Source organism: Carcharhinus amblyrhynchos, unplaced genomic scaffold (genome assembly GCF_965287045.1).
Source record: "Carcharhinus amblyrhynchos unplaced genomic scaffold, sCarAmb.v2.hapA scaffold_68, whole genome shotgun sequence".
Lineage (NCBI taxonomy): Eukaryota > Metazoa > Chordata > Chondrichthyes > Carcharhiniformes > Carcharhinidae > Carcharhinus > Carcharhinus amblyrhynchos.
The window spans coordinates 891,687-914,805 of NW_027649808.1; the positions used below are offsets into that span (position 1 = coordinate 891,687).

The 23,119-nt window shown below is 47.1% G+C and overlaps 1 protein-coding gene across 1 annotated transcript in view; it reads left to right on the forward strand.

The window, feature by feature from the left end:
* Positions 1 to 8,188: 8,188 nt before the first annotated feature.
* The window catches only part of LOC145337733 (NACHT, LRR and PYD domains-containing protein 3-like), a 53,221-nt gene continuing 38,290 nt past the window's right edge, over positions 8,189 to 23,119 (forward strand). The window contains 2 exon segments of the mRNA XM_080182572.1: positions 8,189 to 8,271; positions 18,261 to 18,356. Of these exon segments, the coding sequence (XP_080038698.1) occupies positions 18,293 to 18,356 (64 nt within the window). The 5' untranslated portion in view covers positions 8,189 to 8,271; positions 18,261 to 18,292.

Genomic DNA, 23,119 nt, shown 5'->3' on the forward strand with positions numbered 1-23,119 from the left:
GAGACACAGCGACACAGAGACACAGAGGCCCTGAGACCCTGAGACACTGAGACATTGAGACTCAGAGACCCCGAGACCCAGAGGCCCTGAGACCCTGAGACACTGAGACCCAAAGACCCAGAGGCCCTAAGACCCTGAGACACAGAGACCCTGACATCCTGAGAACTAGAGGCCCTGAGACCCGCAGACCCTGTGACACTGAGACCCATAGACCCAACGGCCCTGAGACCCTGAGACACAGTGACCCAGGGGCCCTGAGACCCAGAGACAGTGAGACACAGAGACCCAGAGGCCCTGAGACCCTGAGACCCTGAGACCCAGAGACCCTGAGGCCCAGAGGCCCAGAGGCCCTGAGACCGTGAGACACTGAGACATTGAGACCCAGAGGCCTTGAGCCCCTGAGACACTGAGAACCTGAGACACAGAGACCCAGAGGCCCTGTGACCCTGAGACACTGAGACCCAGAGACTCAGAAACCCAGAGGCCCTGAGACACTGAGACACAGAGACCCAGAGACCGAGAGACCCTGAGACCCAAAGGCCCTGAGACCCTGAGACCCTGTGACACTGAGACCCTGAGACCCAGAGGCCCTGAGACCCTGAGACACGGAGACCCAGATGCCCTGAGACCCTGAGACTCTGAGACACTGACACGTTGAGACTCAGAAAACAAGACACCCAGAGGACATGAGACCCTGAGACCCTGAGACCCAGAGATATTGAGACTCAGAGACCCAGAGACCCAGAGGACGTGAGACACTGAGACACTGAGACCGAGAGGCCCTGAGACCCTGAGACACAGAAACCCAGAGACCCTGAGACACAGAGACCCGGAGACCCTGAGACCCAGAGGCCCTGAGACCCTGAGACCCTGTGACACTGAGACGTTGAGACTCAGAAACCCAGAGACCCAGAGGACATGAGACAGAGAGACCCAGAGGCCCTGCGACACTGAGACATCGAGACTTAGAGACCCAGAGTCCCTGAGACCCTGAGACCCTGAGACCCAGAGACATTGAGGCTCAGAGACCCAGAGACCCAGAGGACGTGAGACACTGAGACACTGAGACACAGATGCCCTGAGACCCTGAGACCCTGTGACACTGAGACCCTGAGACCGAGAGGCCCTGAGACACTGAGATACAGACACCCAGAGGCCCTGAGACGCTGAGACGCAGAGACCCAGAGGCCCTGAGCCCCTAAGACCCTGAGAAACTGAGGCACTGAGACTCAGAGACCCAGAGACCCAGAGGACCTGAGACCCTGAGACATTGAGTCCCAGAGACCCAGAGGCCCTAAGAACCTGAGGCACTGAGACACTGAGAGTCAGAGACCCAGAGACCCAGAGGTCCTGATATCCTGAGACACAGAGACCCAGAGACCCTGAGACCTGGAGACCCAGAGGCCCTGAGACCTGGAGACCCAGACACCCTGAGACACTGAGACATTGAGACCCAGAGACCCAGAGACCCAGAGGCCCTGAGACCCTGAGACCCAGAGACATTGAGACTCAGAGACCCAGAGACCCAGAGGACGTGAGACACTGAGACACAGAGACCCAGAGGCCCTGAGACACTGAGACAGAGAGACCCAGAGACTGAGAGACCCTGAGACACTGAGACCCTGTGACACTGAGACCCTGAGACCCAGATGCCCTGAGACCCTGGGACTCTGAGACACTGAGACGTTGAGACTCAGAAAACAAGACGCCCAGAGGACATGAGACAGAGAGACCCAGAGGACGTGAGACACTGAGACACTGAGACACAGAGGCCCTGAGACCCTGAGACACCGAGACCCAGAGGCCCTGAGACCCTAAGACCCTGAGACACTGAGACATTGAGACTCAGAGACCCAGAGACCCAGAGGACCTGAGACCCTGAGACACTGAGACACAGAGACCCTGAGACACTGAGACACTGAGTCACTGAGACAGTGAGACACTGAGACATTGAGACCCAGAGACGCATGAGGCCCTGAGACACTGAGACACAGAGGCCCTGAGACCCTGAGACCCTGAGACACAGAGACCCAGAGGCCCTGAGATACTGAGACCCAGAGACGCTGTCACCCTGAGACCCTGAGACACTGAGACGCTGAGCCCCTGAGAGCCAGAGACCCTGAGACACTGAGACACAGAGAACCAGAAGCCCTGAGACCCTAAGACACTGAGACCCTGAGACATTGAGACTCAGAGACCCAGAGACCCAGAGGACCTGAGACCCTGAGACACTGAGGCACTGAGACATTGAGACTCAGAGACCCAGAGACCCAGAGGGCCTGAGACCCTGAGACACAGTGACTCAAAGGCCCTGAGACCCTGAGACACTGAGACACAGAGGCCCTGAGACCCTGAGACTCTGAGAGATTGAGACCCAGAGACGCAAAGGCCCTGAGACCCTGGTAAACTGAGACCCTGAGACCCAGAGGTACTGAGACCCTGAGACACTGAGACATTGAGACCCAGAGACGCAGAGGCCCTGATACCCTGAGACCCTGAGACCCAGAGGCCCTGAGACACTGGGACCCTGAGACACTGAGACACTGCGACATTCAGACTCAGAGACCCAGAGGCCCAGTGGCCCTGAGACCCTGGGACCCTGAGACACTGAGACACTGAGACATTGAGGCTCAGAGACACAGAGACCCAGAGGCCCTGAGACCCTGAGACCCTGAGACATTGCGACCCAGAGACCCAGGGGCCCTGAGACCCTGAGACACAGAGACACAGAGACACAGAGGCCCTGAGACACTGAGACTCAGAGACCCAGAGACCCAGAGGTCCTGAGAACATGAGACACTGAGATACTGAGACACTGAGACATTGAGACTCAGAGACCCAGAGACACCGAGACACTGAGACACTGAGACGCATAGACCCAGAGGCCCTGAGTCCCTGAGACACTGAGACCCTGAGACCCAGAGGCCCTGAGACCATGAGACACTGAGACTCTGTGACCCAGAGGTCCTGAGACCCTGAGACACAGAAACCCAGAGGTCCTGAGATACTGAGATGCTGAGACCCAGAGACCCTGACACTCTGAGACCCTGAGACACTGAGACGCTGAGTCCTTGTGACCCAGCGACCATGAGACACTGAGACACAGAGAACCAGAGATCCTGAGACCCAGAGACACTGAGACACTGAGACATTGAGTCCCAGAGACCCAGAGGCCCTGAGACACTGAGACCCTGAGACATTGAGACATTGAGACTCAGAGACCCAGAGGACCTGAGACACTGAGACACTGAGACACAGAGGCCCTGAGACCCTGAGACACTGAGACACTGAGAATCAGAGACCTAGAGACCGAGAGGGCCTGAGACCCTGAGACACAGTGACTCAAAGGCCCTGAGACCCTGTGACACTGAGACACAGAGGCCCTGAGACCCTGAGACCCTGAGACACTGAGACATTGAGACCAGAGACGCAGAGGCCCTGAGACCCTGAGACCCTGAGACACTGAGACATTGAGACCAGAGACGCAGAGGCCCTGAGACCCTGATACACTGAGACCCTGAGACCCAGAGGCCCTGAGACACTGGGACCCTGAGACACTGAGACATTGAGACGCAGAGACCCAGAGGCCCAGTGGCCCTGAGAACCTAGGACCCTGAGACACTGAGACACTGAGACATTGAGGCTCAGAGACACAGAGACCCAGAGGCCCTGAGACCCTGAGACACTGCGACCCAGAGACCCAGAGGCCCTGAGACCCTGAGACACAGAGACACAGAGACCCAGAGACCCCAAGGTGCTGAGAACATGAGACAATGAGATACTGAGACATTGAGACTCAGAGACCCAGAGACACCGAGACACTGAGACGCATAGACCCAGAGGCCCTGAGTCCCTGAGACACTGAGACCCTGAGACCCACATGCCCTGAGGCCCTGAGACCCTGAGACACTGAGACCCAGAGACCCAGAGGCCCTGAGATCCTGAGACACTGAGACCCAGAGACCCAGATGCCCTGAGACCCTGAGACACACAGACCCAGAGGCCCTGAGACCCTGAGACACAGAAACCCAGAGGCCCTGAGACTCTGAGAACCTGAGACACTGAGACTTTGCGATTCAGAGACCCAGAGACCCAGAGGACGTGAGACACTGGGACACTGAGACCCAGAGGCCATGAGATCCTGTGGCCCTGAGACCCTGTGACACTGAGACCCTGAGACCCAGAGGCCTTGAGTCCCTGAGACACAGAGAGCCAGATGCCCTGAGACCCTGAGACACTGAGACACAGCGACCCATAGGCCCTGAGACTCTGAGACACTGAGACATTGAGGCTAAGATTCCCAGAGACCCAGAGGACGTGAGACCCTGAGCCACAGAGACACAGAGGCCCTGTGACCCTGAGACCCTGAGACACTGAGACTTTGCGACTCAGAGACCCAGAGACCCAGAGGACGTGAGACACTGAGACACTGAGACACAGAGACATTGAGACTCAGAGACCCAGAGACCCAGAGGCCCTGAGACCCTTAGAAACTGAGACATTGAGACTCAGAGACCCAGAGGCCCTGAGACCCTTAGAAACTGTGACATTGAGACTCAGAGACCCAGAGGACCTAAGACACTGAGACACAGAGACCCAGAGGCCCTGAGACCCTGAGACACTGAGACCCTGAGACCCAGAGGCTCACAGGCCCTGAGACCCTGAGACGCTGAGACACTGAGACACTGAGACCCAGAGGCTCACAGGCCCAGAGACCCTGAGGCACTGGTACACTTAGACATTGAGACTCAGAGACCCAAGATCCAGAGGACCTGAGACCCTGAGACCGTGAGACACAGAGACCCTGAGACGCATGAGGCCCTGAGATCCTGAGACACTAAGACACTGAGACATTGAGACTCAGAGACACAGAGATCCAGAGGCCCTGAGAGCCTGAGACACAGTGACCCAGAGGCCCTGAGACACTGAGACCCTGAGACCCACATGCCCTGAGGCCCTGAGACCCAGAGACACTGAGACCCTAAGACCCAGAGGCCCTGAGACCCTGAGACACTGAGACCCTAAGACCCAGAGGCCTGAGACCCTGAGACGCTGAAACACTGAGACTCAGAGACCCAGAGGCACTGAGAACCTGAGACACTGAGACACAGAGACACAGAGACCCAGAGGCCCTGAGACACAGAGATCCAAAGGCCCTGAGACCCTGAGACACTAAGACACTGAGATATTGAGACTCAGACACCCAGAGGCCCTGAGACCCTGAGACACTGAGACACAGAGACCCAGAGGCCCTGAGACCCTGAGACACTGAGACACTGAGACATTGAGACCCAGAGACGCAGAGGCCCTGAGACCCTGATACACTGACACCCTGAGATCCAGAGGTCCTGGGACCCTGGGACCCTGAGACACTGAGACACAGAGACATTGAGACTCAGAGACACAGAGACCCAGAGGCCCTGAGACCCTGAGACACAGAGACCCAGAGGCCCTGAGACCCTGAGACACAGAGACCCAGAGGCCCTGAGACACTGAGACTCAGAGACCCAGAGACCCAGAGGTCCTGAGACCATGAGACACTGAGATACTGAGACATTGAGACTCAGAGACCCAGAGGCCCTGAGACACTGAGACATTGAGACCCAGAGGCCCTGAGACCATGAGACACGGAGACCCTGAGACCCAGTGGTCCTGAGACCCAGAGGCCCTGAGACCCTGAGAAACTGAGACACTGAGACATTGAGACTCAGAGACCCAGAGATCCAGAGGCCCTGAGACCCTGAGACACTGAGACCCAGAGACCCAGAGACCCAGAGGCCCTGAGACCCTGAGACACTGAGACCCAGAGGCCCTGAGACCCTGAGACCCTATGACACTGAGACATTGAGACTCAGAAACCCAGAGACTCAGAGGACATGAGACAAGCAGGCCCAGAGGCCTTGCGACACTGAGACACTGAGACATTGAGACTAATGACCCAGAGGCCCTGAGACACTGAGACATTGAGACTCAGAGACCCAGAGGACGTCAGACACTGAGACACTGAGACCCAGAGGCCCTGAGACCCTGAGACCCTGAGAAACTGAGACATTGAGACTCAGAGACCCAGAGGGAGTGAGACACTGAGACACAGAGACATTGAGACTCAGAGACCCAGAGATCCAGAGGCCCAGAGACAATGAGACACTGAGACCCAGAGACCCTAAGACACTGAGACATTGAGACTCAGAAACCCAGAGACTCAGAGGACATGAGACAAGCAGACCCAGAGGCCCTGAGACCCTGAGACACTGAGACATTGAGACTCAGAGACCCAGAGGACGTGAGACACTGAGACACTGAGACCCAGAGGCCCTGAGACCCTGAGACCCTGAGAAACTGAGACATTGAGACTCAGAGACCCAGAGGATGTGAGACACTGAGACACAGAGACCCAGAGGCCCTGAGACCCTGAGACCCAGAGACATTGCGACTCAGAGACCCAGAGACCCAGAGGACGTGAGACACTGAGACACTGAGACATTGAGACTCATAGACCCAGAGACCCAGAGGCCCTGAGGCCCAGAGACAATGAGACCCAGAGACCCTGAGGCCCTGAGACACTGAGACCCTGAGACCCTGAGACCCAGAGGCCCTGAGACCCTGAGACCCTGAGACACTGAGACCCTGAGACCCAGAGGCCCTAAGACCCTGAGACTCTGAGACACTGAGACCCTGAGACACTGAGACCCTGAGACACAGAGACACAGAGACCCAGAGACCCAGAGGACCTGAGACACTGAGACACTGAGACCCAAAGACCCTGAGACTCAGAGACACTGAGACCCAAAGACCCTGAGACCCTGAGACACTGAGACCCTGAGACCCTGAGTCCCTGAGACCCAGAGGCCCTAAGAACCTGAGGCACTGAGACACTGAGACTCAGAGACCCAGAGACCCAGAGGTCCTGAGACCCTGAGACACTGAGACACAGAGACCCAGAGGCCCTGAGACCCTGAGACACTGAGACAGTTTCTCTGACAAAATAGAATTAAATATCTAACGGTTGAAAACAAAGTTTTTTTTTATTAACACATATTTCAACACATTTCCTACATGATGATGTCTGAACCCAATAAAGGAACAATACTCTTTGCACATTGTTCTCTCTGGATGTTTATAGTCAAGTAATAAAGACATTATACAGTGGGTAATAAAATAAGGAAAACATCAAATCTAACAACTGTATAATGTTTCCCGGTAGATCGGAATTTACCAGGGGATGTATTACTCTCACAGGCACACAGAATGACTGACTTTGTTCAACTTGATCAGTGAATTATCGGTATAAGTTAATATACATGAGGATATGAGTGATTCAGACCCAGCACTAAATTAGGGAAAATGTGATGAGGATTTGTACTGAGCAGGCTGAAGTTCATGTTTATGACTCTGCTGTTTGACAACAATTATCAAATTTTAACGTAGGGAAATTGTGAAATATTGACTTTTTGGTGCATTCGTTATCTATCTATCTGTCTATCTATCTCTCTATTTATCTATCTATCTGTCTATCTATCTCTCTATTTATCTATCTATCTGTCTATCTATGTATCTATCTATCTATCTATCTGTCTATCTATGTATCTATCTATCTATCTATCTGTCTATCTATGTATCTATCTATCTATCTATCTGTCTATCTATCTCTCCCTCTCTCTCTCTATCTATCTGAGACACGTATATAAGTCCTCTGTGAAATTGGATTAGAAGTTTCGGAATCCTGTCACCAATTGTAACAGAGTCACACGAGTTAATGCTCAAAATGTCCATCATTTTGTACAACATTTAAATTTAGTGTTTGAGAGCAAGTATGTTTCAAAGAAGAGAGTTTATTGTGTCCTGTTCTCTGCCGGATGAAACCCATAAATGAACATTGATCTTTGAACCTTGTTCTCCCGGGAATTGCCTCATTAAATAATAGATAAGTTAGACAGTGGGTGATAACATCTAACAACTGCTGACTATTTCTCTGTGGGTCTTAAAGAATCTGTGGACAATACTCTCTGTTATTAGGCACACAGAATGAATGTCTTCGTTTAAACTGATTACGGATTTATTGAAAGGATTCAGTAAAATTATACTGTTTAATTCAGACCCAGCTGGCATTAAGAGAAAGGTGTGGTGAGGAGTTGCACTGATCAGACTGAAGGTCGTATTTATGACTGTGTGTATCTGATCTTTACCCAGGGTGTGTTTGATAAGCGGTTGAATCCACTGTACTAATTTGTTCAGACTTTCTGGAACCAGGAGCGGGAACGGCTGCTCACGGTAAGAGCCCAGAATATCCTCACCACCTTTACATTGTTTTAATGTAGGGAATCTGAACAATCTCGAGTTTTGGTGCCATGGATCGATAGGTTAGAAAGTTCAAGGAGGTCAGTGTGTCTGTGTTAGTTTTCCATAATACCAATCCAGCCAGTCCATCTTTCCCCTATTTGTCCATGTACCCCCTCATCCTTTCCTTCAAGAATTCTTCATTTCTGTTTAAACAAAGTGAAATGGGATAAAAATGCTTCCAAATCCTTCTAACAATGATAACAGTTTATCTGCAGTTAATATTAAACTGTTCAGTGTTTGTAACATCACATGAAAGCTTCTATCGACCTCCCTTCCACATGTGCTGACAGTAATCATGCAACTGAGTTCCTTCATCCATGTATGATTTTACTAATTTTTCTTTGTCCTCTGTGAACCTTACATCTTCACTCTCGTGTGTGTCTTTTACTCGAGGGGATATTCCTGCTTGAAGCTGGAACAAAGTTTCATAAAGTTTCATCGTAACCTCCAAGGTCTGAGCAAGTCACTGAGTCATCTCATTGAGACGTATAAGATGATGAATGGGATGGATAGGATAGAGGTGGAGAGACTCTTCCCGCTCAGAAAGGACAGTAGGACTAGAGGGCACAGCCTCAAGATAAAGGGGGGGCGGTTTAGAACAGAGTTGAGGAGGAACTTCTTCACTCAAAGGGTGGTGAATCTCTGGAATTCTCTGCCCGTTGAAGTGGTGGAGGCGACCTCGCTCAATATACTTAAGACACGGGTTGATGGGTTTTTGATAAGAGAGGGGATTAAGGGTTATGGGGAGAGGGCGGGAATGTGGAACTGAGCCACGACAGATCAGCCATGATCTTATTGAATGGCGGGGCAGGCTCGAAGGGCTAGATGGCCTACTCCTGCTCCTATTTCTTATGTTCTTATGTTCTTATGTTCTAAGTCACGTCTGACATGCAGTGTGGGGCCGGGGACATCCTAACTGTGAGGTGTCCAAAGATGTCCCTACAACAGGCCAGAGGTCCTTTAGTCAGGGTTGTACCACATTGCCCAAGAAGTTCAATTCTGAGGGTTCCCACCACCTTTCCTGTGATAATACTGCCACTCCCTCTGGTAGATCTGTTCTCTCACGGGACAGACATTGAGTGATTCCATTCCAAAAAATGGAACCAGCAGACAAAGCTAATTACCAAATATTGAGGCTAATTAGCTGCTATATTCCTGATCACATCTCAGGCTGTGAACAAAAAATAGCGCAGATAACCAACTGGAGACTAGTCTGAGACATTCTCCTCACTAATCTACTGTTGCTGGGAGAATTATCGATGATGGAAAACACACAAGTTCAGGGCAGTAGAATAGAATAGAAGCCTGGGTACCGAGATTAATGCATCAACAATATCAATAAATTACATTTACACAGATAGAATTGTAGCAAAATAAAGTGAAAATCTAGTGATTGAAAATGAAGATATTTTAACGGTAAATCTCAGTGTTTCCTATCCTCTGGTGTCTGAACCCAATAAACCAACAATGTTTGAGTTTTGAACTTTGCTATGTTTGAAAGTTGATATTCCAATAATAAAGACATTATACAATACGTAATACAAAGAGAAAAAAAACATCACAGCCAGTAAATGGAGACTGTTTTTCTGTGTTTCTAAAAGGGCATGGGGAAATGTAATCACTATCAACAGGCAACAAAATGAACATCCTTGTCAAAATTGGTCAGCAACTAATCAGAACAATTCAATTAAAATTATATGTCGTTTAATCCGGATGCAGCTCTAAATAAAAGTACAATGTGTTAATGGTTTGTGTTGATCAGGGTGAAGGTCTTGTTTATGACCCTGATGTGTAGTTATTCTTTACCCAGGGTGTGTTCGATAATCTGCTGTAAGCTCTACACTAATTTATCAGGACTCTCTGGAACCAGAATCAAGAACCACAGCACAAGGTAACAACCGAGAATATACTAACAACTATTCCAGTGATTTGAGAACGGAAACATGAGCCTTTGTTGCATTTTACAGGGTGGCCCAGTAGATTTATTGAATAGTTAACAGCACTGAGGAATGTCAGCGAGTCTGTGCCGGACACTGCAAGGTCAATCCTTCTAGCCCAAATATCCCACCTCCCTTATCACCCTGTTTCCTTCAAATCGATTGGTTTTCTTTGGAAGATATCGGTGAAATTGAGACAAATATATTCAATTTTTCCAGCAATAGTTACAGTTTCTCTGCACTTCATCTAAACCGCTCAGAACTTTAAACATCAATTGAAAATACTTCTCAATGCTGTTCTCCATGTTGCTAATGTATCTGAATGTTATCAGTGTAACTGAATGTAATGTTACCAATGTCATTTCTGGCACCATTTTTATCAACATTTTCTTCACCTCTCTGAACAGGTTATGTTCTTGTTTAAGTACATGTCCAATGTTCAACTCATTATTCCTGCTTAAGGCTGAACTAATGTTTTAGGTTATATTCAATTTGGGCTCATACTTTTCACACTCTGAGACACCCTAATTGGACATACCCAAAAAAGATGCTGGGGAATCCCACACCACACCCCAGAAATCCCCGGTAAATCTTGTGTGACAATTACCCGAGAAGTTCAATCTTTAACTGAGCCCATCGTCCTGTAATGGATCCACCAGATATTGTGATGTAAATTACAAACTTCTGATTGTTCAGACTGACTGACAATAGTCATCACTTAGACCAATTTAGAAGAATTAAATCTACTTCAAATTTAGATCTCACTAGATTACTGAGGTATCTGTTGATAATATGGTGATCGATAGATCTTTAGATCCATAGACCACCCACCAGTGGCTAATAATCCAATAGGAACGACAGACTGCCATGACACTCCATGTTATTCCACATCTAACTTCCTAACATCCTGACCGTCCCCTCGATCCCCTCTGGCCAAATCCACAGAACATCTGTTCCCCTCCCCGTGTCCCGACTTCACCACCTCCAACATTCTACTGGATCCCACGGAAAACCACCTGATCTACAGAGTACTTCTGTCTGTGTCTTCCGTGTGAGCCCACCAGACCATGCCTGCCTACCAGACACTGCCATGTGAGTTATTATGAGCCCCTTGGGGAAACCCCACCTCCCTTCCTCAGGACTACAAATTTAATTACCCCCAGTCAACTCGTCGCTGACTAAATGCCACTGAGCACCATTCACTACTGACCCCTATACCCACTGATCATCCAGACCATCTGAACATCCCCCTGCAGCCCACCCTCCCCACTGAGCACCATTCACTGCTGACCCCTATACCCACTGATCATCCAGACCATCTGAACATCCCCCTGCAGCCCACCCTCCCCACTGAGCACCATTCACTACTGACCCCTATACCCACTGATCATCCAGACCATCTGAACATCCCCCTGCAGCCCACCCTCCCCACTGAGCACCATCCAAAGACTTGACCATTCTAATGACTGACCCGGCTGACAATCTGACCGATCTCCACCAAGTAACGACGTCATTGAAAATATGACACCCCAGAGGAACTTCATTCACCGTCTGCCAACACCACACTGAACATGTCCTATCCAAGCCTTTCACTGATCATCCCCCTGGCCACCTGTCCCTCTGGCAACTTCCTTGACCACCCAAAGGCCTAACATTGCCCACAGGTCCCACACTACATCCAAAACCCACTCCCATCACGTGACCTGCCTACAAACCTCCCAGAGATCCATGGGACAAAATGGTTTCCCTTCACCACAAGATTAGCCCTCCATCCTGAATAGGACAACATAACTGTCCCCCCACCAGCTGATGGATACAACACTGCCTCACTTGCAGCTCAGTGCACCCACCGAGAACCACCCAACATAGCACAGAATTCCAGCCCATCTTCCACAGCCGGGCCAACACCCCACTGACTAATCTGATAATGATTTTCCAATCATCACTAGATATTGAGGAGCTAACTGAGGGCTGCAGAAAGGCAAACTTAGTTCAATTGTTTTAAAAAAAATGTCAAGGGAAAGGCCAAACAATTATAGGCCAGTTAGCCTTAAATTGGTGGTGGGCAAATGAATGGAAATAATCCTGAGTGGGGGGATTAATTGTCAAGTAGAAAGGCAGAGATTTATCAGGAATGGTCAATGTGTATTTGTTAAAGGAAGATCTTGCTTCACAAATTTGATTGGATTCTTTGAGGATGTGATGAGAAAGGATGCTGGAGGTAGTGCTGTGTATGTTGTGTACATGGAACTTAGCCAGGTCTTTGACAAGGTCCCATATGGCAGATAGATGAAAAGTGTAAAAACCCACGGGGTAGAGTGTAATGTGGCAAACTGGATAAAATGTTCCACAGTGCTCACTTTTGCAGCTCCTTACACTTTGTGTTACAGATTAACATTGTGGAAATGAATGGGGCAGCACGATTTGGAAATCACAGAGTCACAGCCATAGAGATTTACAGCATGGAAACAGGCCCTTCGGCCCAACTTGTCCATGCTGCCCTTATTTTTTTAAACCCCTAGTTTAATCCCAATTGCCCGCATTTGGCCCTTATCCCTATATACCCATCCTACCCATGTAACTATCTAAATGTTTTTCTAAAAGATAAAATTGTACCCGCCTCTACTGCTACCTCTGGCAGCTTGTTCCAGACACTCACCACCCTCTGTATGAAAACAGATGCCCCTCTGGACACTTTTGTATCTCTCCCCTCTCACCTTAAACCTCCAGTTTTAGACTCATCTACCTTTGGGTAGGGGAGTCTAAAATTTGCAGATGGAAAAACATTGGCCCAGTAGTGAACAGTGTAGAGGGTAGCTATAATTTTGAAATAATATAAATGGGTTGGTGGAGTAGGCGGTGAAGAGGCAGACGCATTTTAACACAGAAGAGTGTGAAGTCATGCCATTAGGGAGGTAAAGCAGTTATAGAGATTACACGATAAATGGAAATATATTAAGAGGAATAGATAAGGTGAATGATCATGGTGTACAACTACACTGGTGCCTAAATGCAGCAGTTCAAGTAGATAAGGTTGTAATGAAGGCACAGGGAATGTTCTCCTTCACTGCCAGAGGTATAGAATACAAAACTAGGGATGTAATGTTGGAATTGGACAAAATACTGATCAGGCCACAGCTGAAATATAGTGTGCAGTTCTTGTCCCCATATTACAGTAAGAATGGAATTGTTCTGGAATGAATGTAGAGGAGGTTTACAAGAATGGTGCCAGGGCTAGAATACTGTTGCTATGAGGAGAGATTAAATAGGTTGTGGTTATTTTCCTTGGAAAATAGTTAACTTAACCCAAAAATTACTTGAGCCCGGACACATTATTGGAATCTGGAGCTTTTTCCTTCACAAGTGATGAACCCTGCGCTATGGTTTTGTGACCGAGATATTCCACACTTTGTGCCAAGAAAATGCATTTGGTACAATTCTGATGCAATGCTGTTTCTGAAGACTCTAACACTTGATTCAGGGTTGCTGAGGTTCTCCTCCTCAGTTTTCCCTGTAATTAGATGCCATAAAAATGAACTCCTCCAGGAGGAAAACCTTGTCACAGATTATCCATTGTTCCCAGCACGGTTTGAAAACAGAAACTCCAGGTAATCACGTACACACAGTATCATCATTTTTAATAACAGGGATATTTGATGCTCCCCAACTGAATGGACTCATCGAGTGGCTGCAAAGAATCAAACTCCTCCTCCTCCACTTTACCTTTCATGGTGAAGGACATTGTCCAGTACTTGAAAAAGTGAAGAGGATAATCTGTGGATCAACAAACAACTTCACTATGATGCCACGCAATGTACCCAGTTCATCTGAATATTTCTGACTGGAATCCTCTGTCACCTTTGTGTGCTTTATTTCATCCCAGTTCTACAGAACTTCACTGAGCAGCCGTGTCCTATGGATAAGGCTCCTTTCCTTTTACCACAAGGATATGTGTCCTCCCTTTGTGTGCAATGTCCATTTCTAACACTGGAAGCAATGGTATGGGCTCTGTGGTGTACATCTGAAGTTTGATCCCTGTCTGAGGAAGGGCTGGCGCCTGGTTAGAGTCCCAAGTTATCTTGCTGGTCCTTTCACTGATTACAGAGGCAGAGACTCCCGTGTCCACCACCACCTTGGTTTGTTTTCCACCGACCTTCACTATTTCATAGATAGGTTTCACACACCCTGACTCACATTAAACATGTTGTAAGAGTGCTCCTAGAGCAAAGAAAAGTACAACACAAGAACACAACCTTCGGCCCTCCAAACCCTCAAGTAACTGAATTAAAAAGCCCTTCTGTCCTTACTCGGTCTGTATCCCTCTATTCCTTCCTTATCCATCTACCCATCCAGATGCCATCTAGGGGTAACACAGTGGTTAGCACTGTTGCTTCACAGCTCCAGGAACCTGGGTTTGATTCCCAGCTCGGGTCACTGTCTGTGTGGAGTTTGCACATTCTCCTCGTGTCTGCGTGGGTTTTCTTCGGGTACTCCAGTTTCCTCCCACAGATGTGCGGGTTAGTTGATTGGCCACGCTAAAATTGCCCCTTAGTGTTCTGAGATGTGTAGGTTAGAGGGATTAGCGGGTAAATATGAAGGGTTGTGAGGATAGGGAATGGGTGGGATTGTGGTCGGTGCAGACTCAATGGGCCAAATGGCCTCATTCTGCACTATAGGGTTTCTATGATTCTATGATGGCCTTAAATGTTGCGAATGTGCCTGTGTCAACCACCACCTCTGGCAGCATGTTCCAGGCTCCAACCATTCTCTGTGTGAAAAACATCCCCTGCACATCTGTCTCAAACTTGCTCCCTCTTTCACCTTGAACCCTTTTACTGACACTTACACCCTGGGGAAAAAAGCTTCTGAATTTGCACCATGTCTGTGCATCTCATAAGTTTCTAAACCTCTATCAGGTCTCCACTCAGCCTCTGGCTGTCCAGTGAAAACAATCCTTGTTTATTCAACCTCTCACCATAGCCAACACCCTTCAGACCAGGCAACATCCTGGTGAATCTTATTTGTGTTCTGCAAAGCTTCCACATCCTTCTGGTAGTGTGGTGACCAGAACTGCATGCAATACTCCAAATGTGGCTGAACCAAGGTTTTATATAGCTGCAGCGTGATTTGCCAAAGCTTGTAATCAATACCCTGGCCATATGTCGTCTTAATAACTATGGCCACCTATGTTGCCATGTTTAGGGAACTGTGGACCTGCACACCCAGATCCCTCTGTGTCTTAATGTTCCAAAGGCTTCTGCCGTTTACTGTACAATTCACACATAAACTTGATCCTCCAAAATGCATCGCTTCACATTTATCCAGATTACATTTCATTTGCCATTTCTGTGCCCAAGTTTCCAATCTATCTACATCCTGTTGTAAACTGAACACTATTGCCCTCTCCACCAATCTTCGTGTCACCCGTAAACTTACTAATCAGCCCATCCAGTTTTCCCCAAATGAAATAGGTCCCAGCACTGGTCTCTGCAGAACATTACTAACTATAGATCACCATTCTGAAAAAAAAACCCTTGCCCTGCTGCTTTCTGGGGCGAATTTTCCTCTTCTGCCCACCATGGGAATCCGAAAGCCGAGGTAAGGTTTGTTGACCTCGGGTTGGCTTTTACGGTTTTGGGACGAGCACAGCCGTAACATCCTGCCCTCTGTCTTCTATCACCAAGCCAGTTCTGTTTCCGTCTAGCCAGCCCACCCAATTCCTTGTGATTTCAGTTGTTGTACAAGTCTGCCATGTGGCATCCTGTCAAACGCCTTAGTACAGTCCATATAAACTACACCCACAGCCCTTCCCTCATCAGATATCTTTATCACCTCTTTGAAAACCTCAATCAAGTTGGTGAGACATGAATTTCCCTTATAAAAACCACGCTGCCTGACACAAGCTAGTCAATGTCTTCCAAATGTGCACATATCCTCACCAGAAGCTTCTCCACCACAGACGTTAGGCTCAGTAACCCTTCATTTCCTGGATTATGCCGGCTTTCTTTCTGAAACAAGGGATCGCCAATGGCTATTCTCCAGTCACCTGGAATCTTGTCTGTGGTTAAAGAGGATGTGAAGATATCTTTTTTATTCCCCTATTTCTTTCCTCCCACAGTAAACTGGGGTCAATCCCATCTGGCCCCAAGGACTTGTCTACCTTAATTTAATTTAGACACCTATCACTTTCTCCTTCGATGTATTGACATTCTCTCGAGTGTTCACACACCTATCCTTGGCCTCAACATCCTTCAGACACCTATCCTTGGCCTCAACATCCTTCACACCCATCTCCTTGGCCTCAACATCCTTCACACCCATCTCCTTGATGAATACAGATACAAACGACTCATTAAGGATCTCACCACCTTCCTGTGACTCCACACGTAACTTCCCTCCATTGGCCGTGAGTGGGCCTATTCTTTCTTGGGCTACCCTCTTGCTCAGTATACAGGCATAAAAGACCTGGGATTCTCCTTCGCCCTGTTTGCTGAAAACATTTCAGCCTTCGTAATTTGACGATTAAATTCCTTCCTATTTTCTCTCTACTCCTCAGGGGCTTTGTCAGTTTTTTAGTTGCCGAGACCTATTTTATGTTTCCTTTTTGACTAAGCTTACAATTTTCCTGGTCATCCATGGTTCCCGAATTCTGGTATTTCTATCCTTCATTTCTCCGGGTCAGGCATTTCCTGCATTTCAACCAATTGGCCTTTAAAAGCTTCCCACATGAGAGAGGTGGATCTGTCCTCAAAGAGCTGCTCCCAATCCGCATTCCCCTGTTTCCTGTCTAATTTGGATGTATTTGGCCCTTGTCCAATTGAACCGAGAGTCACTCTTGTCCTTATCCATTCCTATCCAAAGTCTTTTGGAATTATATGGATTCCTTTGCTCCTGTATCTGCTCTGAGCTTTCCAGATGATGTGTAGCTGACTGATACTTTTTCAGATTTGAATTCCCTTGCTCCACCATCGAATCGTGGAACTATAGAACACTACAGCACAGAAACAGGCCTTTTGGCCCTTCTTGGCTTTGCTGATCCATTGTCCTGCCTAGTCCCACTCACCTGCACTTGGACCATATCACTCCACTCCCATCTCATCTACGTACCTGAAGAAGGTTTTCTTAAATGTTGAAAGTGAGCCCCCTCTCACCACTACATCTGGCAGCTCATTCCACACTCCCACCACTCAATATTTTCCTGAACTTCTTCACTCAAAGGGTGGTGAATCTCTGGAATTCTCTGCCCGTTGAAGTGGTGGAGGCTGCCTCGCTAAATATTTTTAAGACACGGGTTGATGGGCTTTTGATAAGAGAGGGGATTAAGGGTTATGGGGAGAGGGTGGGAATGTGGAACTGAGCCACGACAGATCAGCCATGATCTTATTGAATGGCGGGGCAGGCTCGAGGGGCTAGATGGCCTACTCCTGCTCCTATTTCTTATGTTCTTATGGTAACCTCCTCGAAAAACTTTAACAGGTTGCTTAAACATGATGTACCACGCACATAGCCATGTTGACTCTCTCTAATAAGCCCCTGTCCATCCAAGTATTTGGAGATCCTACCGCTTAGTACTCCTTCCAGTAACTTACCTACTACTCTATTCCCTTGAAACTTTTCCCCCTTCAGAGTTGGATAGGATAGTATTTGTGATTTTTAACAGCAGTGACAGGGTACAAACTTGACTGTATGGAGCTTCTGCAAAAATGGTCCCGGATTTGGGAGATAACAACATGTTCAGTGACTTTGGAGAGGGAAATGGAAACTGGGAATGGGACAGAGGATCGCAAGGGTGAAGGGTGGATTTTTCAGGGGACCTGATGAGGGTGACTGGTATTTTGTGAAACAGCTGCCACTAATATCGCGGTAACATGTGTAATTGTAATATTCTGAAATATATCTTACATCACAGTGAAGATCTTAATGCTCTGCTTCTGATTTTCATATTTACATCTGACCCTGACCCTGATATTATCCTTATTACAGAGTCTCAGAATCAGGGAACGTCTGTCAATATCATGGCTGAAGGTTCAAACAGGGGAGAATGTTCAACATCTCCAAAAAGAATGAGATTGGACACAGGTAGGATCACACAAAATACAGATCTAATTTCTGTCTTGTCTGCTGCTCACACAGGAAGAGGGAACAGGACAGGGACTGAGTAGAAATTGGGAGTGAGGCACCATCTAGAGCGGGGTGATCCAAAGTTCAGCCCAGGGGCCGGGTGTGATTTGTGAATCTCCTCTATGTCCCCGGAGGCAGTTTTCAAATTGTTGTCAAACAGCTGAGTTCAAATTCAAATTTGGACATTGTAAGGTTGACAAAGGGTGACTCAAGCAGAGTGTTCCTGAGTAACAGTGTGAGACGTGGGCCACAGAAATAGGAGTGATAGTGGCTGGAGATTCTGTTGTCAGGGGAATAGACAGATTCTTCTACAGCCCTGGCACATCACACATGGTAAGTTACCCCCTCGTACCAGAGGAAAGAATATCCTGGAACTGGTGGGATCGTCTTTGAGAAGGAGGAAAGACCAAAAAGATCCATGTTTTGAAGTAGTGACACAGATGGAAAGATGTTCATAGAGGAGCTGTTAAAACTGAAGCACTGGAATGAAAAACAAAGCATGAGTTAGTGATATCGGGATCATTCTGTGCTGGGTCAGGTCAGGAGGGAAATAAGAGGCTGGGTCAATGTGAAACTGCAAGGCTGGAACAGGAGTGGGGTTTCTCATTCTCGGTTTCAGAAGGAAGGGCCCCAGCGTCTGGACCATGAACCCATCAAGGACAATGGAAAGATAAGTGGAAAAGGGAGAACAAACAATTCATACGAACATCTGAAATAGGAGCAGAAGGAGGCCGTTCGGCCCCTTCATCACTTCTGCTGTTCAATGGGATCGTCGCTGATCTGTTTGTGTTTCAAAATCAACAGCCCTCTGAAAGAAAAAAACTCATCATCTCTGACCTAAAAAAACAACTTTGTTTTAAATAGTGTCCTGGACGTACCCACAAGGGGAAACATCCTTTCCATGTCCTCAGTGTCAATGCTGGATTTTCGAGGCTTCAATCAAGTCACTGCTCACTTTTCTGGACTCTGAAGGAAACAAGCCCAGTCTTTCTCGTGTTTCCTCATAAGATAACCCGCTTCTTCTGGATATCAATCCAGTTAACTTCCTTTCAATAGCATCTAATGCACGAATTGTTAAATAATGAGCTTATTAACTAGGCACAATATTCATAAAGTCATTTAGTCAGAGGTTTACAGCATGGAAACAGGCCCTTCGGCCCATCTTCTCCATGCCAGCCTTTTTTTAAACCAGTAAGCTGGTCCCAGTTGTCTGCATTTGGTCCATATCCCAATACCCATCTTACCCATGTAACTTCTAAATGCTTTTTAAAAGACAAAATTGTATCTGACTCTATTAACACCTGTGGCAGCTTGTTCCTGACACTCACCACCCCCTGTGGAAAAAATTGCCCCTCTGATCTGTTTTGTATCTCTCCCCTCTCACCCTAAGCCTATGGCCTCTAGTTTTAGACTCCCCCACCCCCTACATTTGGGAAATGTTGTTGACTGTCTACCTTACCTATGCCTCTCATTAATTTACACTCTGTATAATATGTCCCCTCAGCCTCCTACGCTCCAGGGGAAAAAGTCCCAGCTTATCCAGCCTCTCCTTATAACTCAAACCATCAAGTCCCAGGAGCATCCTAGTAAATCTTTTCTGCACCCTTTCTTGTTTAACACTATCATTTCTAGAATAGAGTGACCAGAACTGTACACAGTATTCCAAGTGTGGCCTCAACAATGTCTTGTACAACTTCGACAAGACGTCCCAACTCCTGTATTCAGTGTTCTGACCAATGAAACCAAACATGTGGAATGTCTTCTTCATCACTCTGTGACTTCACTTCTGAGGAGCTGTGAGCCTGTTCCCCAAGATCTCTTTGTTCTGTAACTCTCCCCAACGCCCTACCATTAACTGAGTAAGTCCTGCCCTAGTTCAGTCTATCAAAATGCATCAACTCACATTTATCTAAATTAAACTCCATCTGCTGTTCATCAGCCGTTTGAGATGTGGTCTCCCCAATTCCCTGTAAATCTTCAAATCCCCTCAAAATAAAGGACGATATTCCATTAACCTTCTTAATTACTTGCTGTACCTGGAAATTATTATTTTCTGACTCATGCACTAGAACACCCAAATCCAAATGCATCAGAATTCTGCAGCCATTCTCCTGTTTTGTAATTCTGCTTATTTTATTCTCCCTGCCAAAGCAAACAGATTCACATTCTCTCACATAGTCCATCTGTCAGTTTTACTCACCAATGTACAACCTCCTTGTATCCCCTTCACAATAACTTTTTCTACCAATGTTTGTATCATCTGTAAATTTAACCTTGATGCCATTGCTTCTCTCAAATATTTCATTCATTTAAAAAAAAATAACAAGTTGATGTCACATCATAGACGATTGCAGCATTCCACTTGTCCCAGCCTGCCAATCAGATAAAGCACCCATTCGTAAATACTGTTTTCTACCAGCCAGCCAATCTTCAATCAATACTATTATGTTAATCCCTGCACTGTCATCTTTCATTTTCCACAAAACTTGCCTCTGGAATCCACGTGCAGCATGTCTACAGACTCCTCTTTATCCTTCATAGAACAGTAAGAAGTCTCACAACACCAGGTTAAAGTCCAACAGATTTATTTGGTAGCAAAATCCACTAACTTTCAGAGCACTGCTCCTTCATCAGGCAACTGGGATTTCAGTTCACAAACAGGGCATCTAAAGACACAAAATCAATTTACAAAATAATGGCTGGAATGTGAGTCTCCACAGGCAATCAAGTCTCAAAGGTACAGACAGTGTGAGTGGAGAGAGGGTTAAGCACGGATTAAAGAGATGTGTACTGTCTCCAGACAGGACAGTTAGTGAGATTTTGCAAGTCCAGGCAAGTCATGGGGATTACAGATAGTGCGACATGAACCCAGTATCCTGGTTGAGGCCATTCTCGTGTGTGGAACTTGGCTATCAGTCTCTGCTCAGTGACTCTGCGTTGTTGTGTGTCATGAAGGCCACCTTGGAGAACACTTATCCGAAGATCAGAGACCGAAGGCCCATGACCGCTGAAGTGTTCACCAACAGGAAGAGAACAGTCTCGACTGATGATCGTTGAGAGATGTTTATTCATCCTTTATTGTAGCATCTGCATGGACTTCCCAATGTACCATGCCTCGGGACATCCTTTCCTGCAGCGTATCAGGTAGACAACATTGGCCGAGTTACAGGAGTATGTACCGTGTATCTGGTGGATGGTGTTCTCCCGTGAGATGATGGCATCCGTGTCAGTGATCCGGCATGTCTTGCAGAGGTTGCTGTGGCAGGGTTGTGTGGTATTGTGGTCACTGTTCTCCTGAAGGCTGGGTAGTTTGCTGAGGACATTGGTTTGTTTGAAGGCAGGAAGTGGGGGTGTGGCTACTTTCAAAGAAGACCAATGAATTAATTAAGCACAATTTCCCTTTCCATGCTGACTCTCCCAGATTTCCTTGAGTTTCTCTGTGTCCAGGCACAATCTTCTTAATGATCGATTTGAGTGCTTTATCTGTGACAGAAGTCAAAGTAACTGGCCTAGAGTATCTTTTTTTATCCTCCATCCCTCATTGAATACACAGGTTAAATTTATCAGGTTTTCAGCCTGATGGAACCATTTCACAAACTAGGGAATTTTTGAAAATTAACACCAATGTATCCAGTACCTCATTACCCATCTCTTTGTGATCCCACGATGAATGCCATCTCGATCTGGAGATCTGTCAGCCTCAGCTCGAGCAGTTTGCTCAGTACCATCCTTCTCGTAATTGCAATTTCATCAAATTTCTTTCCTAATCGCTGTCCTACAGCTATTACTGAATGTTTCTGTATCCTCTAGAGTGTAGACAACAGCAAATTGTGTTCACTTCATCCGCCAGTTCATTATTATCTGCTAGTCTCTCCCCATTGTCACTCTCCACAGGGCCAGTACCAACTGTACTGACTCTTTTCCTGTTTGAATACTTGTAAAAACTCCTACTATCAACTTTCACCATTTTTACCTGCTACCTGTTTATTTCAGTGGACAACACAAGTCTTAGACCCATTCTTCTGCCTCAACCTGGTTCTTGTCAGGCAACATTTTTTACACTCTTGCTGTTTACTGCAGTGAACAGTGTCATTCCCCCTCACTAAATTCTTTTGGAACAAAGTGTCCGGCTATTTCTCTCCCTGCCTGATATTACACAGTGTCTTCAGTTCAGCTTCCAGATCAGTAATCCTGATACGAATTTCCTCCAGCTGCTTATACTTTTCCTGACAAATACATCAGCAAATCACCTTGTAATTCAAAAGCTCCCACATTTCCACAGCTGCAACATAGCACCAGTGGTGCCTTTGCTACTTATGTTATTTACTTAAATTGATTGCTCATTTAATTAACTTAGAATAATTCCTATATCTCCCACACCTCTCTCCCATGCACTGAAGTCCTACTTGAAGCTAATTTGCTGCTCTCAGTCACCGTCTTACTCTGGTGTAGTTATGTATCCCTTACACCCCTTTTACACAATACAAAATTAATATAGATACTGTTACCTGGAAAGAACAGCAACAAGTGAAACAAACATATTTCGAGAGCATGAAATGAAACTTGCAGTGGTATTAAATCAACAGTTATTTTTTTGTTACATTTGGGAACAGACGGTGGTCAGTAATAATGTAGACCCTGTGAAAACTGATAATAGTGATATTGTCGGTGAAAATATGGAAATTGGGATATGTCAAATGTCAAATTTGCATCAGAATTTA